This window comes from Anomaloglossus baeobatrachus, chromosome 12 (genome assembly GCF_048569485.1).
Source record: "Anomaloglossus baeobatrachus isolate aAnoBae1 chromosome 12, aAnoBae1.hap1, whole genome shotgun sequence".
NCBI lineage: Eukaryota > Metazoa > Chordata > Amphibia > Anura > Aromobatidae > Anomaloglossus > Anomaloglossus baeobatrachus.
In genome coordinates, this window is record NC_134364.1 from 55,035,173 (window position 1) to 55,052,112 (window position 16,940).

A 16,940-nucleotide genomic window follows, 5' to 3' on the forward strand; every position below is an offset into this window, starting at 1 on the left:
CAGTGGGACCTCTACTGTTATTGTAACTCTCAGCCCTGGCAGAGTTCCTGTACAGTTCAAACACACACAGAGCTCCCATTGTTCCTCACTGTTCTCCAGCCCATTGATCCTAATATGGAATTCAGCAGGAAACTCATGATTTCCTGACATCGAGTAAGCCCAAAAAGAAAGATTCTGAAAAAAAAAAACCCTCTCCATCCTCCAGCCCTCCCTTCCATCCATATTAGATACTGGAAATAGTGGAGGCTGGGAGAGGATTAGCAGCAAGCTCTGATTTCTGTGGTCAGCCTACTGGAGGGACAAGTGACGTCCACACGTCTAATTCCCCCTCCTGTGATGCACAAACACTGAGCTGTGTGTGTCAGGATGAGGGAAAGTCTGGGAAGTCTGTGAATTGTAGCAATGAGAGGCTCAAACACTTGCATGCAAAATCCCGAGCCTACAGGCACCCAAAGTCGCAAAGTATGATCCTAGGAGGACACTGGAGCAGAATGTTGGGTGCATTATGATCTCCAACCTCTTGGGTGACAGTAAGAAAAAAGAATTTGGATCCCAGAATTGTTTTTATTTTGCTCTGAAAGGAGTTTGCAGCAGCCGGACATGGATAGGAGAGCCGAAAATGACGGCAGTGGGTCTGGTGGCACTAACAGCATGAAGAGGATGCTGAAGTGTGTGGTGGTTGGCGACGGCGCGGTTGGGAAAACTTGTCTGGTGATGAGTTATGCCAATGATGCCTTCCCTGAGCAGTATGTGCCAACGGTGTTTGACCACTATGCAGGTAAGTGAGCGCTCTCTTATTCTTCTCACCCATGTCCTTCTCTTTCTAAATGACTCCTGATAATTTAAAGGGCAATGTAGGTGCACGCGGGCATCTTACTTTATTGGCCGGTATCCATAAGCTTCGTGATCTGGTTTGCTATATTTATGGTTAATTTTCATTACATGTTGTATCTTCATGCTTTTTTTTTTTTTTAATCTTTTTTGTTTTTTTATATATACAGTGTGTATTTAGTGCCCATATAGGCCTCATCAGCCACTTGTGGACACATTGTGTACAGCCCACAACCCTTTAGATGTCAAGGTCTTCTTCTAATGAGATGGACGAACATCAATATATATATATATATATATATATATATATACACACAGTGGGTACAGAAAGTTTTCCGATCCCTTTAAATTTTCACTCTGTTTCATTGCAGCTATTTGGTAAATTCAAAAAAGTTCATTTTTTTCTCATTAATGTACACTCTGCATCCCATCTTGGCTGAAAAAAAACTCAGAAATATTGAAATTTTTGCAAATTTATTAAACCAGAAAAATTGAAATATCAAATGGTCATAAGTATTCAGATCCTTTGCTCAGTATTGAGTGCAGCCTTTTGAGCTAGTACAGCCATGAGTCTTCTTGGGAATGATGTGATGCAACAAGTTTTTCTTTCTTTCCTCTGCCATTCTTCCTTGCGGAGCCTCTCCAGTTCCGTCAGGTTGGATGGTGAATGTTGGTGGACAGCCATTTTCAGGTCTCTCCAGAGATGCTCGATTGGGTTTAGGTCAGGGCTCTGGCTGGGCCGGTCAAGAATAGTCACAGAGTTGTTCTGAAGCCACTCCTTTGTTATTTTAGCTGTGTGCTTAGGGTCATTGTCTTGTTGGAAGGTGAACTTTCAGCCAATTCTGAGGTCCAGAGCACTCTGGAAGAGGTTTTCTTACTGGATATGTCTGTACTTGGCCGCATTCATCTTATCCCTGCCCCCATAGCATGATGCTGCCACCACCATGTTTCACTGTTGGGATTGTATTGGGCAGGTGATGAGCAGTGCCTGGTTTTCTCCACACATACCGCTTAGAATTATCACCAAAAAGTTCTATCTTCGTCTCATTAGACCAGAGAATCTTACTCTCATTCTGGGAGTCCTTCATGTGTTTTTTTGCAAACTCTATGTGGGCTTTCATATGTCTTGCACTGAGGAGAGGCATCCGTCGGCCACTCTGCCATAAAGGCCCAACTGGTGGAGAGCTGCAGTGATAGTTGACCTTGTGGAACTTTCTCCCATCTACCTACTGCATCTCTGGAGCTCAGCCACAGTGATCTTGGGGTTCTTCTTTACCTCTCTCACCAAGGCTCTTCTCCCACAATTGCTCAGTTTGGCTGGACGGCCAAGTCTAGGAAGAATTCTGGTGTTTATAAATTTCTTCCATTTAAGGATTATGGAGACCACTGTGCTCTTAGGAACCTTGAGTACTGTAGAAATTTTTTTGTAACCTTGGCCAGATCTGTGCCTTACCCAGATCTGTGCCTTACCCCAATTCTTTCTCTGAGCTCCTTGGGCAGTTCCTTTGACTTCATGATTCTCATTTGGTCTGACATGCACTGTGAGCTGTGAGGTCCTATATAGACATTTTGTAGGGCATCATCAATTCAATACGAATCGACACGGATAAACCTTTGTCACCCATCCACATTATCAATGGGACCCTTGGACCAATCTTTAAATCTGGTGCTCTGAGCACCCGTTCCAGAGAAGTTAGAATAGAGTAATAGTCACCCATTTGCACACCACTCCATTTGATGCTTTCTAGAATTCGGACTTGGGTCCCCTGTTCTAACAATCCCTAAAACACCTACTGATTATATTTGTATCCCTTGTCTTGGGGATGAACTTCCCACACCCCTTGAAATCTGTTTCGGGATCAATATAGTCACCATCAGGGGGTGCCATAATGAGTACATAGGGTTATTTATTTTACTTGCGCCATTAATTCCACAGCCCTTTACAGATATCATCACTGTCCCCATTGGGGTTAACAATATAAATTCCCTTATCAGTGTGTCTTAGAAATATGGGAGGGAACCCACAAAATTATATGGAGAACAAACTCTTTTTGACGCAGGCCCCTTGCATTGCAAGGACCACAGCGCTAACCATTCTGTTTCCTTGGGAGTTGGTGTTAAAGGGTTGTCCACTACTAGGACAACAGTTTGATTCCACTCGTTTCCCCCAGTGAAAATAAAAGACCCTGCACTTACCTCCCGTTCTTGTGTCGTGCCAGTGCTCTCGATTACCATGGTCTGGGGTTCACATGATATTGTGACATCACACAAGCCCCACATCCAATCACTGCCGGCTTCCATCTCCCCGCCTTTGGACCAAACAAATTCATCAATCGGAAGTGAAGCTGCGGCTGCCACTCACTTCCTGTTGATTGCTCGTTTGGTCCGGAGGTGGAAAGAGAGAAGTCATTGGTGATTGGACGCGGGACTCGATGTCACAATGTCACTTGAGCCCCAAAGCGTGATTACTGACAGCGCTGGAATGGGAGTAGAGTACAGGGTCGTTTATTTTACCTGGGGGTAACTTGTGGAATCAGAAGGGGTTGTACTAATAGTGGACAACCCCTTTAAATCTGGGACCCATAGGCCAAAGGGGCTCCAAAGACTAAAACTATTAAAGCTCTGTAATAACTGAGTGTCTTGGTGGAGATTTTGCAATGGAGTTTATAATCTTCATCTTACCCCACCGCATGCCAAATTATTGACCACCAATGTCTAATCAGGGTCAGTCCCATCAGTGTCACTTCTGCCAATCATTTCTACCACTTTACCTCTCATCACCTTTGGTCAGCCATCTTTATTTGCTAAAATTTAGGGGGTAAAAATTGGACAAAGTCTTAAGGTCCATTTACATGCTACGATATCGCTAGCGAGGGTACCCGCCCCCGTCGTTTGTGCCTCACTGGCAAAGCGCTGCTCGTGGCGCACAATATCGCTAACACCTGTCACACATACTTACCTTCCTAGCGACGTCGCTGTGGGCGGCGAACAACCCCTTTGTTAAGGGGGAGGTTCGTGTGCCGTCACATCGACGTCATACAGCGGCCGACCAATAGAAGCGGAGGGGCGGAGACTAGCCGCATTAACGACACGCCCACCTCATTGCCGGAGGACGCATGTAAGCTGTTGTTTGTCGTTCCTGGGGTGTCACACGTAGCGATGTGTGCTGCCTCAGGAACAACGAACAACCTGCGTCCACAATGACCAATGAGATTTTGAAATGAATGACGTGTCAACGATCAACGATTAGGTGAGTATTTGTGATCGTTAACACTTGCTCGGAGCTGTTACACGCAACGACGTTGCTAACGACGCCGGAAGTGCGTCACGAATTCCGTGACCCCGACGACATATCATTAGCGATATCGTTGTGTGTAAATGGGCCTTTAGGCGTTGTACTCTGAAGATGAGTTATAGATCAAGAGCAGCATGCACAGTTGAGATTAGAGCTGAAATCTCCCAGCATTCCTTGCTAGTCCAAAGCCTACAACGACATTGCACCAGTTATTTTCTTCCTGGAAAGTGTGGACCTTAAGCCAGAAACTGTCCAATATTTTAAGATAGGAAAAAGTATCCCACTTGATTGCACCTGAAAAAAATCATAGGACTGTGTCAGACAACAAACTTGTTGTCTGTTCCCGATGACAACCATCAGAAGTATAAATGCAGCTCTGGATTATAAAATGATAGAAGCATTGTAATTACTGATCATACAATGGCTAGTATATAGAAATGATGTAATGGTGTATTTCATATTACCACAATGGTTGGGAGAACTAAAGATCATGGCTAACTGAATTCAATATGGGGGGGGACACAAACTTTGAATGTCTTAAAGGGTTTGAAACAAGCTTTCGTCGCCACAGAGACATTGCACCACAGCCAGAGATGTGATGTCCCATCCGGGGTAAGGACAAGGGTAAACGCCGGTTCACAGGCAAATTCACACTACACCTATTGTTAGGCATATATTGGGACCGGAGATAGTGGCAGCTACCCCCATGCTGCATGCTGGGGGGCCGTATGACCCATTTCTTCTCCCATAGGGTGGGGCCTGGCAACAGGGAAAGTGGGAGGAGCCAACAGAAAGAAAGAGCAAATACAGGAAGTTCAAGGTCAGTTAGTGGAAACAGTGTGTGAGAGGTAGAAGGAGAGGGAGGTAGCTACCTCAGCAGAGTGGAGAGAGAAGGTGACTGAAAGAGAAGCTTCCTGGTGGAGACCCTGGGGCCCAGCTAGGCCCAGGTGACACCACAGACAGTAAAGAAAGGATTCCAGGGCCACTGAAAGGCTTTCAAGCTCGTGGCCTGTTCCACTAGAACATCGGGTGGAGGGATCAGGCTGCATCCAGGGACGGTCCCTAGAGACTAAGGGAAGAAAGACATTTCCAAAATTAAACACCGAAGGCCCAGGGTGGTTGCAAGTGCCCAGGGCCACAACCTGCTGTAGATCCCCTGGGAAGAGGGCAAGATTCCAGCTAGGCAAGCCCTCTTGACCAGATTCTATGGTGGAAGCCGAGACAAGTTTATCTATAAAGGTCAAGGCTTTGAAGTCAGTCTAGGAAGGAGACACAACCAAGGGTGCACCGGCATTTACTTTAAGAACTACCCGGGATCGGCGGAGGTCCCAGACAGGAGATCCCAGCACACCAGTGGGAAACCGGTTGTCTGCAGCGACTGAACAGTGAGTAAAAGACCTTGAAACCGCACCCCCTGGTGTTGCCTCCTTTATTTCGCCCTGCACCGCACCATTTCCAAAGCACCATAGACTTTAATAAGCACCAACAGCTGCCCCGGGGTACCGCTCCATCTGTGGGGAGCAGAACCATCCCAGCTGCTAATCCATCAGCCCCGGAGGTCTCATCCAGCAGCGGCGGCTCCATAGCCGCAATCCACAGGTGGCGTAACGAATATTTCCACAAACTTTATTTATAAACATCACCCCCACAAAAGCCATATTAGTTGACCCCGCCAGGGTCACAGAGTCGGGCCCCGCCACCACTGACTACCCCCGGACTAGTCCGGCCCGGCACCGGGTGTCCCAGAGCCCTGGGGTGGGCGAGTCAGTTGCGCTGGATCAGAAAAACATAGCAGCACCACCTCTGTCCACAGGTTGTGTCAGGTATTGCAGCTCAGCTCTGTTGATGAATGTGGCTGGGTTGCAGGACCAAACACACCTGGTGGATGGGTATGGTGTGTTATCTGGAAGAAGTCAGCCATTGTTTTCCAAACCGTTCCACCCCTTAAGGCCTAAAACACACTTCCGCAAAAAAAACGTACGTGTCTTACGGTCCGTTTTTCGGGTCCGTGTTCCGTTTTTTAGGGGCGTTTCTTCGGTACGTATGGCATCCATGTGATGGCGTATGCGAGCCGTGTGTGCATGTGGAATGTCCGTATTGACATAAAATACGTACGTGTGCAGTCCGTGTGCTGTCCGTTTTTAAAGGTCCGCATTCTTACCCAATTAACGTTGTTAATCATTCATCATAAGATCCTGGTGTTGTTGTTTGCCTTCAATTGACCTGATAGATTGGAAACAAGTGTTTCAGATTTTGTGATGAAAAACGGACACGGACGATACGTGCTGAACACGGACATACTCCGTGTGCGGTCCGTGCAGGCACGGACCCATAGACTAAAGCGGGTCCATGCCTGCGTGCTGCCGGCCAAAAACGGACATGTCGTCCGTGTAGAAAAGCGCACACACGTACTTACCACACGGACACACGTTCCGTGTGATTTTACGTGTGTGTGCCATCTACCATTGAATAACATGGGTCTCCGTGTCTCCGGTACGTGCAAATACGTACCGCACACGTACAAAAAAAACGGATGTGTGTTGCGGGTCTAAAGAAGCTAGCTAGTACACTGTATGGATGTACATATGTAATCAATCCTATTGACAGTGTAGTGCCCAGGAAATGCTTAGTCCAAATTTATATTGCCAAGTATGCCCTCTGAATGGTGTAGGCTTTTGGCATCTTAGTAGTCACACGTAATATACATTGGTATTTAGAGCCTAAAGGGGTTTTCTCAAGTTTTGAAAATTATACCATATCAATGGGATAAGGGATAACTTCTCAATTGTTAGGGGACCAACAACTGCTGGGATTCCAGCGATTCCGAGAATTGAGACTCTGAAGAGCCCCATGTGGATGGAGCAGAGGTTGACCATTTTCATTGCAGTTGTGCCACCCCCGTGCCAGCAGCCGAGCTGCTCGGATCCGGGTTCTTAGTGCCTCGAGGGTCTCCGGACCCGGAGGTTGTGCAGCCACTCAAATGAAGGGGGTATTTACAAGGGATTTTATAGCGTTCGTGATGCCACCCGTGGTATGTGGTAATTAGGAGTACCACCACTGCAGTTGGGAGTACCCGGGAATGATGGAATGGGGCAGCCAGATGTTAGAACCCTCCACGGGTAGGGGTAATACCCCGGGACTCAATGAGGGGAATGCCGTGGGATGCAGGGGGTCACTTTGGTACTCACTCAGTCCATTAAGCAGACACCGACAACTGGTTAAACAAGTCTCTGGACACTGCTGCCGCTGAGGGGAGCTTAGTTCGGGTCCCGTCCCCAATGGTGCTGCCTGGTGATCCATTACCTGCCTCCTGGCACTAAGTTTACTTCTTTGGTGGTCCCGGTAGTGTGAAACTTCCCGGATCCCGCTCCCCACTATTGCTAAGTGTGGGAGCTTGCTCTCAGGGCTCACGCTTGGGATTTTCTGGACCGTTTTGGATTGGAAAGTCCTATCTCTCTCGTTGCACTAGTCCCCCGATTTTGGAGCGGGTGGAGGACGAATCTTGAAGGCTCCGTTCTGCGCGGGTAAATTATTGGGTTGCCTGAAGCAACTCCCCGACCTAGGGTCCATGTACCCCGTCGTGCCTTGGTCCCAGCCCGGTGATGGTGCAAGGCCGCCGGCTGTCCTCCCCGACAGATCCGTGCCCCTTGCCACAATCCCCTGCGACCGAGGGTCCAACTTCTCTAGGCCCAGACCACCGTCTGCCACCTAGATAGCTTCCCAGGAGCTCCGCTCCCGACCTCCTCTCGCTTTCACTACTAGACTCTTGACACTCCTCACCTCTTCTCCCCAACCCCCCAGGTGGGCGGCTCTATTCCACTCAAGCTGACAACTGGTGTGTCTGGTGGGTGTGGTGCAGAATGTATCTAGGATTTGATTAGCTGATGTAAGCAACACCATATGGTTAGGGACCCAAAACCAAGAAGGAGGTGGATACTACACGGGAGGGCAGATTGTGCAATTTCCTGTGACTACCCGATAGTCCAGGGGCGTCACACATTCATATGGGAGTGCCGAAGACCAGACAAGTGCAGCACTTGGCAATCACCGGCGTTCTCACTAAAAATGAATGGGGTGACCACCTCCCCACTCAATTGGGGCTCTTCAGAGTTCTTGAAATCGATAGAGATTCCAGTGATCAGACCCCCAGCTCTTCGGAAGTTATCTCCCAGCCAATGGATTTTGCACACTGGAGAGTACACTTGAAGAAACCATTTTTTTAGGTCACATGAATTAGCAATGATATTCTTTGTATCTATGACCCTAGGACCTAATTGTGAACTCAGTGACCTGTCTTATTGAGCCGTATTCATCCTTCTTCCTTCCTTTCTAGTTTCCCTTCATATATCATTAACTTTTTCCGTTGTATAGGAGGGAAGTGAAATGTGCTACCAAGACCATGCCGGTATTTCATATATTCTTTCTTTAATTGACCTGTAGTCCTCTTATAAGGAAACACAGCCATATTACAGCTTCTGTCACCTGTCACTTGTTTTAAATGTTTTTTTGTTTTACTTGGAGAACATGTGCTCCTGAATCCGGCGTTGTTTTTCTTGTGTTCCTGCGCCTCTGCATTCTGGAGATATTTTCTTTTTTCCACTTGTATGTAGTGCTAGTCTGTGTGGCCAAGGGGGCATGGTCCTCAACTCTATATATGGGCATCTTCTTGAGAACCACTCCCACTTGTCAATGAAACAAAAATTCCATACAGGGAAGAAGTGGCTATATCTCAGGAATGGAGTGGCGTAAGAACAAAATAAAAACAATGCCGGATTCAGGAGAACAGCAGCATTTCAACCAGCTAAAAAAATATTCCCAAAACACATTTATAGCAATTGACAGTTTCTCTTCAAGACCATTTGACTACACTATGCCTCCCTATTTCTGTATGGAGCCACATCGGGTACTATAGGGACTGCAGAGTCCCTCCACAGGGCAGAACCATATGCCCCAACAAAAAGCATTATAACTATATAATCAAAGGTTCCTGGTTTTGTATTTTTTTTTTTTAAATTTAGTCTACTTTGGAAAACCTATTTCTGTCTAAGTTCTCCATCTTGGATGCTGAATTTTCTTAGTTTCTGTAATGAATTGGGGTTCCATAAAACGTATCTTTCCTCTACTTCGTCTCTCCTTTAGCTGATTGGGTTGTCCAAGGAAAGGAAGGACTGGAGATTTCATTGCCACCTACAGTAGCCATCTTGATATTTTGCTTTAGAGAAGAATTTTTTTTTTGCATCATTTTTGAGCGTTTGGCTGACAACCATCTTTCCCGACTCCCCAAAACACAGGAGCACTCACGTTAGACGAGTTCTCATGTGTTCTCTATGACAGAGCTGGTCCTCTGGCGGAGAGTTATAGTAGAAAATCGGACATGTTGATTCCTTCTCTTTCCCGATGTTGAGTCAGGAGGCCCTTATAAATTTCAGACTATCGGTGGGTTCAACCGACTTTAATCTAATGTTTGTGTGTCGGGGGTGTTCAATTGTAGTTGTTAATTTTACATTTTTTGCTCAAGTGTTTTATCCTGGGATTAAGAAAAATTTGTAAAACAATAATTTTAATTCTGTTCAGGGGAACATGTATGATGATAGGGGAGCAAACGCTGTCAGACCTCACCATTGAGAACCGAATTAGGGATAAAAATTCAACATGACCATAATCAACTGGGAGGAGATACGGTAGCCTCTAACGTCTATGGAGACCTTTAACAACTATGTTATTTTGTTGTCTTCACCTGGATCATATCAATTATTGCCTCTCGGAGCAAGAGATGGCCTCCATATCTGTTCCAAACAGAGGGGTCTTCTACTTGACCCAAGTGGACTCAATACTGTACCAAAATATTGGCCCACAAACGAGAATTCTCTGATTAATTGATACTTGTGAAGAACAAGTCCAATCCTAAAGAGCAAGGAATTATTAGTATATACATGTAAATAGGTGGGTAGATAACTAAATACCAAACTCCATAGCTTCAATAGCTGACTATGGTTATAGTCACAGCTCTGGAACACATCTAATATAGCAGGTGTGTCACGATGATCAAGGAGAGCAGGACAAAGGGTCTCCTAGACTAGCCCTCTGACTAGGGGACCCTGGCTATCCCTGATATTAGGGTTACCTCTGAAGGTGAGCATGTCTGAGCCACCTTCCTGACATCTTATACCCCTCCTCCAGGGGAGGACTGGGACAGGAGAATGATAAAATCAACAGTGATCAACAACCGGGGAAACTAAAATGCTATCTCACAGCACGCTGACACCAAGATATAAGACAATAAGAGCTAAGGAGGAAAATAAGAACAGGGAGAGAACAACAAAACGACACAGCAACACACAGTCCAATACAGCAATAAACTATAGTCGGCGTGGGAAGACAGATTCCACCATCTTAAAAAGGCGGGAGTAAATGTGATAGGTTTCCAACAACATTTGGTCCCAGAAGTAGCAAGCAGGCTATCAGAGGTTAACTCTTACTAGTCTGACCATTAATGAGCACACAGCTGGTCAATGCCCGAGCCTGCCTGTGTAACTCAGAAACGCCAGGGAAACCATAGTGTAGAGTGTCAGAATCTGTAGTGTGAACAGTGTCTGATGCTGCCATGACACTCGGTGAGTTTTGAGCAAAAGTGTAATATAGGCGACATGGATAGGACTTGGGAACGTTTTGAGGGATACAGACATGTCCGTGTACAATATATGCATAGTATTTCTATGTCCTTCTGTGATTTCCAAGACAATGAATAGAAAGCATATTGTCTGAATGACGACCATTCAAAACTGGGTAACGTTTTTTCTTTGGTTGACCCATGACACCCGTGTAATAAAATGTAATGGGTAGCGTGGGTGAGAGCCCCGTCATGGTGCTAATCACTGTATAATGTATTCATATTACGACTATTGCTTTCTGGTGACTTCTTCTGAAAGCTGAACTATTTCCTCCTACGCGAAAGTAAAATATGGCGATGTTGGAGAATGTGCAATGTGTACTGATAGAGAAGTATTGTACACAGGGGACCTATGTATGGACTCCAAGGAGTAAGAGTAGGGGTTTGAAACGGTTTCCAGCCTGTTTTGGTAATGCCATCAATGATCATGTCTGACTGTTCTATCCTGATAGAGATAAGTAGGTAATTAGAAATGTGTCAGATCACTTTACATTCAGCAATTGGACAGTATGTAACCAAAGCGCTATGTATTCTATCACATCCAAGTGATTTGCCTCATTCCGTGGATTTACACATAGGGACTTAGAGATGGGTGAGTGTTTACTGGCCTGTAATACATAATGTATGTGGGGCCGTCAAAGAGTTTTTCTCGTTTAGGAAAAAAAAAAAAACTCCCTCTGGTGAAGTGTATTAAAAAAAAAAAAAAAAAGACAACAAACTGAGCTTTACTCATCCTCCTCCGGTCCAGTCTCCACTGATGCTCCTAGTGTCTGTTATTGTTTGCATCGCTAATTACAGCACTACAGCCAATCAGTATTGTAGTGCTGGTGTCTCTGCAGAGACACTGACTTACTCAACGCCCCGGCTGGGTTGCGTCCTCCCCCACACCTCCCTGGCCATCCACGTGTGCTGTGGCCTCCTTTCCCTCCTCGTGCCGCACAGTGTTCCCGGGAGTGCATCTAACATGCGTGCACATCGGCCCTCCCCTTAAAAGGCTGGCGTGCCATTTCATGGAAATGCCTCTCAGCCTATGGCCAAGAGGCACTGTGTATTTAAGGCACCCTCCCATTAGGGGAGGTGCCTGCACAGCACATTCAGTTAGTCAGTATACCAGTTTGCTAGCTAGTTGCCAGGTCCCGTTAACCCTGTGTCTGTCTCTAGTACCTGGCTTCCCATACCTGTGTGCTCCTGTCGTGCCCACCATTCCTGTCCATACTGGGCTCTCCAGCCTGCCTCAGTCCTCCCGCCTGTACCTGAGTCCGTCACCTGTTCAGGGGTCAGCTGCCACAGTCCCAGTCACTGCCGTGGTAGTGATACCTGGCGTCTGCCTCACAGTGGGCGCTTAATCAAGCCACTCTTACTAAAGGGTAAGCCCGGGGTTCCCCTGTGGTCCAGTGGGTCCACTAACCCCACTCGCTGCCTCTACATCTGCTGTGAGCATTACAAGTACCTCTGCCTGAGATGATGTCACGAGCCACCAAGCTCACTAAATGGCTGCAGTGCTGTTCATCTGACAATAACAGACATCGGAGCAGCAGCAGAGATTCAGTGTTGGACCTGGGGAGGGTGAGTAAAGCCATGTTTAATTTTTAAAAACAATTTGCAAGCGGGGAGATGGGTTTTCTGAAAGCAGGAAAAAAAAAGTCATCAATGTATCTTGAGAGCATCATTTGCATTAATGAGGGTATTTGTTTGGATCAGCTGTATTTGCTACTATTAATGTGCAAATGCTCCAGTACTAACCTGAAACTTTCTTCTAAGAGGTTACTAGTACCGTAATAACCTTAAGAAGCAGATTAGTTTCACATCAATGAAAGTGAAGATATTTAGTGGTCAGACCTCAGATTTTTGTGGTTCTTAAACTGGGTGAGGAGGCGGCACAAGCTTAGCTCCAATTAAACATCATTTCCTTGAAAAATCTATAAAATTTGGAATAAAGCCTGGCGATGTCCCCACAACATATTAGTCATGGTATTAGGGCTGTATTACTTTCTTCGATTGTGAAATTGTACATGAACTTAAAAATCAGTTTAGAATTTGAGTTCTGTTCCAGCAGAAAACCAGATTTGGCGACCGGTCTGTTAACGTTTTCATACTGTGACTAACCGTAGTCAGCTGTGAGATGGAGCGTAACGGCTATAGGCAACTGTGCTTTATGGGAAAAAATGATAATTTGTTGGCCAAGGGGATGGGACATGAATGTCCATATAACGCCAACACGTAATGCAACTCTTTTACAAATATGGCACCTCTACATGGCTCTATGGCAATGCTCAGTGGCTGAAAAAAACCCTCCAATGTTTACAGAAGTTATCCAAGATGTCTATTTTTAGTGGCCCTTCCCTAGGATAGACCAAAGGCGGACATATCATTGGTGCAACCTGTGGGGCATAAGAGGTAAGAGGGCTACCACCACCACCAAGCAGGTGGAATTGTGCTCTTGAGAGGCAAAAGGCCCATATAATATTCTTCCACTGGACCCTTTTCTCTCTGTGCCCCCCAGTGGGATAGATCATTCATATCATGTTATCAAGAGTCCGACTCCCAGTGACCTCCACCATTCTACTGGTTGAAGGGCTAAGCTTTAGATAGCTTGAGTACCAGGAGGAAGGGTCACTGCACAATGTACAGAGCTGTCCCTGGTTAGAATAGCTCATTCTAGAGCTTTTCAGAGCCAATCATATGCTACTAGGTTCTATTTGCTATATGCCGATTTACAAATTATACCTTCAAGGTTCTTCATACACATTTGATCCTGACAATAGTCTAATGTGTATAAGGCCTCCCAACTCTTTCCCGACAGATGATGTCGGGAGAGATAAGGATATGGTATATCCAATTTCGGACTGCGGATTCCTTTGTTCTCAGGGAGATAAGCCACCTCTAAAGGAGTCTTGTGTTGGACCCCTCGTAGGAAACACATAAGCACTCACTCTACCAATGGAAGTGTCGGGAGAGATAGCTGCGGGCCAAAGAATGTTCCAAACAATCGCTCAATCGTAGGATGGAAAGTGCATGTGCCGTGTACCGGTAATCCTTTGATGAAGGTCGGTCACCCCAGCTATGTTGCAAGACTACAGCACAAAGCCAAAAGCATGCATATAGCTGCAAGGTAGACTAGGTGCACCATATTTCTCTACCGGGCAGAGGATCTGTGATTGAGTTCTTTATTGTTCCTTTCACTCTGTGTGAGCAGTGCAACACAAAGTGAAAACCAGGGAAGAGGTACAATGGAAGGCCCTGGTGATAGGGAGAGGGAAGCGGGGTCACCTCCTAACACTTAGCTGAGTCTAATTCCTGCACTCCCTAATGTCCCTAGATGGGTCTTTCCCCCCTGCGCCATCATATGCCTAGGCCCCCACTGGCCCTGAACTCTGCCTGACTAGTGTGTAGGTGTACTGCTACTCAAATAAAATAATACAAGAAAGGTATGACAAACAGGTGGGGAAAGACACAACAAACAGCACTCCATGGCTCTCCAGCAGGAACATCTCAGCTGCAACAGAAATGTACACCTTGGCTTTTCTTTCTATAATTGGCATGGAGGGAAACCAGGAGTGGGTAAATATAGTAGAAGAGAGTAATGATAAGATGCTACGATTAGGCTATGAGTAATCTCAGCCATAAGGAAAAGGGTCCTTAACCCCTTCAGCATTAAATGAAACTAAATGTACTCCAGTACAGGATAACTGTTAAGTGGACTCCACAGAGGCCTACAATCAATACAGCGTTGAGACCTCCCGATACCAGATCACTAAGAGGTTATCTGCGGATTGCACACACTCGTGACAGTTACATATTTCAGTTCTGCAACTCTCAAAGTATCATTGCCTCCATATTGGAAGGTGTGCAGGAAAAAAATCAAGCTCTTTAGGAGCTGATGTCTGTCAGTGCCTTCTTGGAAAGCATGCTTACCCTTAGGTTACCGGGGGTTGCTTAGCACAGCATCCCACCGCCTGTACCTTTATTATACATTTATAATGTGCTGTTTCCCTATCAGTGTTAGCCATGTTAACATAATGAATTACAGCATAACTTGAACTTTAGTGGGTCCCAATGCAAAATATTTTATTCTATTCATTTAGGAGCTAGCTAGGGAGCAGAGTGTTCTTACTGCTTCTGCTGTGATTGTTTTTAGTGATTGTTGTAAGTTGTTAATCTACCTCCTTTTCTTTGTACTCTTACCCGTTCACCTTTTGGTTATCCCTGGTGCAGGCTTTAGATGTGTTTGAGCTTTTGTTCACCCCTGTCTGTTCTGTGCTGGTGGGGTTTTTTGGGTTAGCTCCCTGGGTGGTGAGGACATAGTCTTCACGGCCAGGAAAGGAGACAAGGCCACGTTGGAGGCTCGACTCCGACTACCTTTAAGTCTACCATTGGGATAAGGGTTAGCACAAAATCTGATGTCCCCCCATCTACCACTGGTGTCATATTCCATGGTAGAAAGGTCTTTAGACCCTGGAGTGACCGCTACATCTGCACCCCCTATAATTCTTATTGACTGGCCTACAGTATGAAAAGGTTTCTTAAACTATTCTAGAGTTTTTCCATCCTCTGTTAATTTTTCATTTATGATAGCAGAGAGTAGTAGAGATGGGTTTTCCAAAACCGCGCCAATGACCAAAGGATGATGGAAATCTAAGATTAATGTTGCTTTATTTTCATGCTCAGGTCAACGCATTTCAGGAGACTCTGCTCCCTTCATCAGGACAAACAGGCAAAAGAACATTAAGAGATTTGATGTTCTTTTGCCTGTTTGTCCTGATGAAGGGAGCCGAGTCTCCTGAAACGCGTTGACCTGAGCATGAAAATAAAGCAACATTAATCTTATATTTCCATCGTCCTTTGGTCATTGGCGCAGTTTTGGAAAACCCATCTCTACTACTCTCTGCTATCAGCCATTTTTGGGGACTGCAGCCGTGACCTAGAGTTACATGTTTATATAGGAGTTGTGACTGTCACAACTTCCATAGGTGAGTTTAATCACGTTAGTTTATCCCTTTTCCTATTGGGGTAAGACCCTATTGCGCTTCTTTTTCCATAGTCCTCTATTTCCTAATTTTTCATTTCTCACATTGTCTAATTAGCAATAGGAATATACTTACAAAAATTGATCATGGCGATCGCTGACTGCGGAGACTGTAATGATAATGCTGTTAGATGAGGGCAACTCCCGATCATGAGTTCTTGATGAATCAGCTCTTCTGCAGCGATGTCTGCCACATCTGGATGATTGACAGATATCCCTCAGCCCTCAGGAGCGCGTACACATACTTGACGCCATGATTTGTAAGCCAAGAAGGCCCCTTAGCTTCTTGAGACATGTTTGCCGCAGACAAAATATATTCTTCTACACAGTAAAGAATCTCTCTTGAAGTGTGGCAAGCTTTTCCCAGGAAAAGTGTTTAATGTAACAGCTGCAGGAAAAGCCGGCCTTTACCCCGTTCAGTCTGATCAGCAGAAAGCAACATGACACAGGGGGGCCTAGAAAAATATATTAAATAGAAGGGGTCGTTAACCTTACACAATGTTTATATTGTAAGGTCTCATGACAATAAAATAGAGCACAAGAGTTCCCATGATATTGTGTAAACTGGCACAAATTTTGAATTTCCCTGCAGCACCCCCGCAGGCAGTATGAGGTATTACATCATTATTATAGAAATCAATCAGCTATTCTTACAATCATGGACCTACCAGGACCCCAGAGTGAGAGCTGCTCTTCTGTCTGACTAATAGGTATTGGTCCTGCATAATGGACCCCCTCCAATAACTCCCTGATGGAGTATTAGTATCTACCCCCAGACAAAGCCTTTATTTATACAACTGTCACAGTGTCTGGCTCGAGTGTCAGGACTACTTCTGACGCTGTTCACACAGCAGAGTCTGACACTCCACATGATGCTGCTTTTGAGTTGCACAGACAGGCTCGGGCGTCGACCAGCTATGCTCTTGTTAGTAATTGGGCTTGCAGGAGTTAATTTCTGCTAGCCTGTGGATTGCTGCTTGAGTCACATGTTGCAGGAGACCTATCACAGTTGCCTGTGCTCTTTTTAAGTTGATGGAGCCTGTTCTCCTGTGCCGATGATGGATTATGCGATCCCGATCCTTGTGCTTTGATATCCAGTTGCGGTTGACTTCACAGAG

The 16,940-nt window shown here is 45.7% G+C and overlaps 1 protein-coding gene across 1 annotated transcript in view; it reads left to right on the forward strand.

The window, feature by feature from the left end:
- The first annotated feature begins 217 nt into the window (after positions 1 to 217).
- RHOJ (ras homolog family member J) overlaps positions 218 to 16,940 on the forward strand; it is an 89,512-nt gene continuing 72,789 nt past the window's right edge. The window contains exon 1 of the mRNA XM_075331118.1: positions 218 to 778. Coding sequence (XP_075187233.1) covers positions 601 to 778 — 178 coding nt within the window. The 5' untranslated portion in view covers positions 218 to 600. The remainder of the gene's footprint in view (positions 779 to 16,940) is intronic.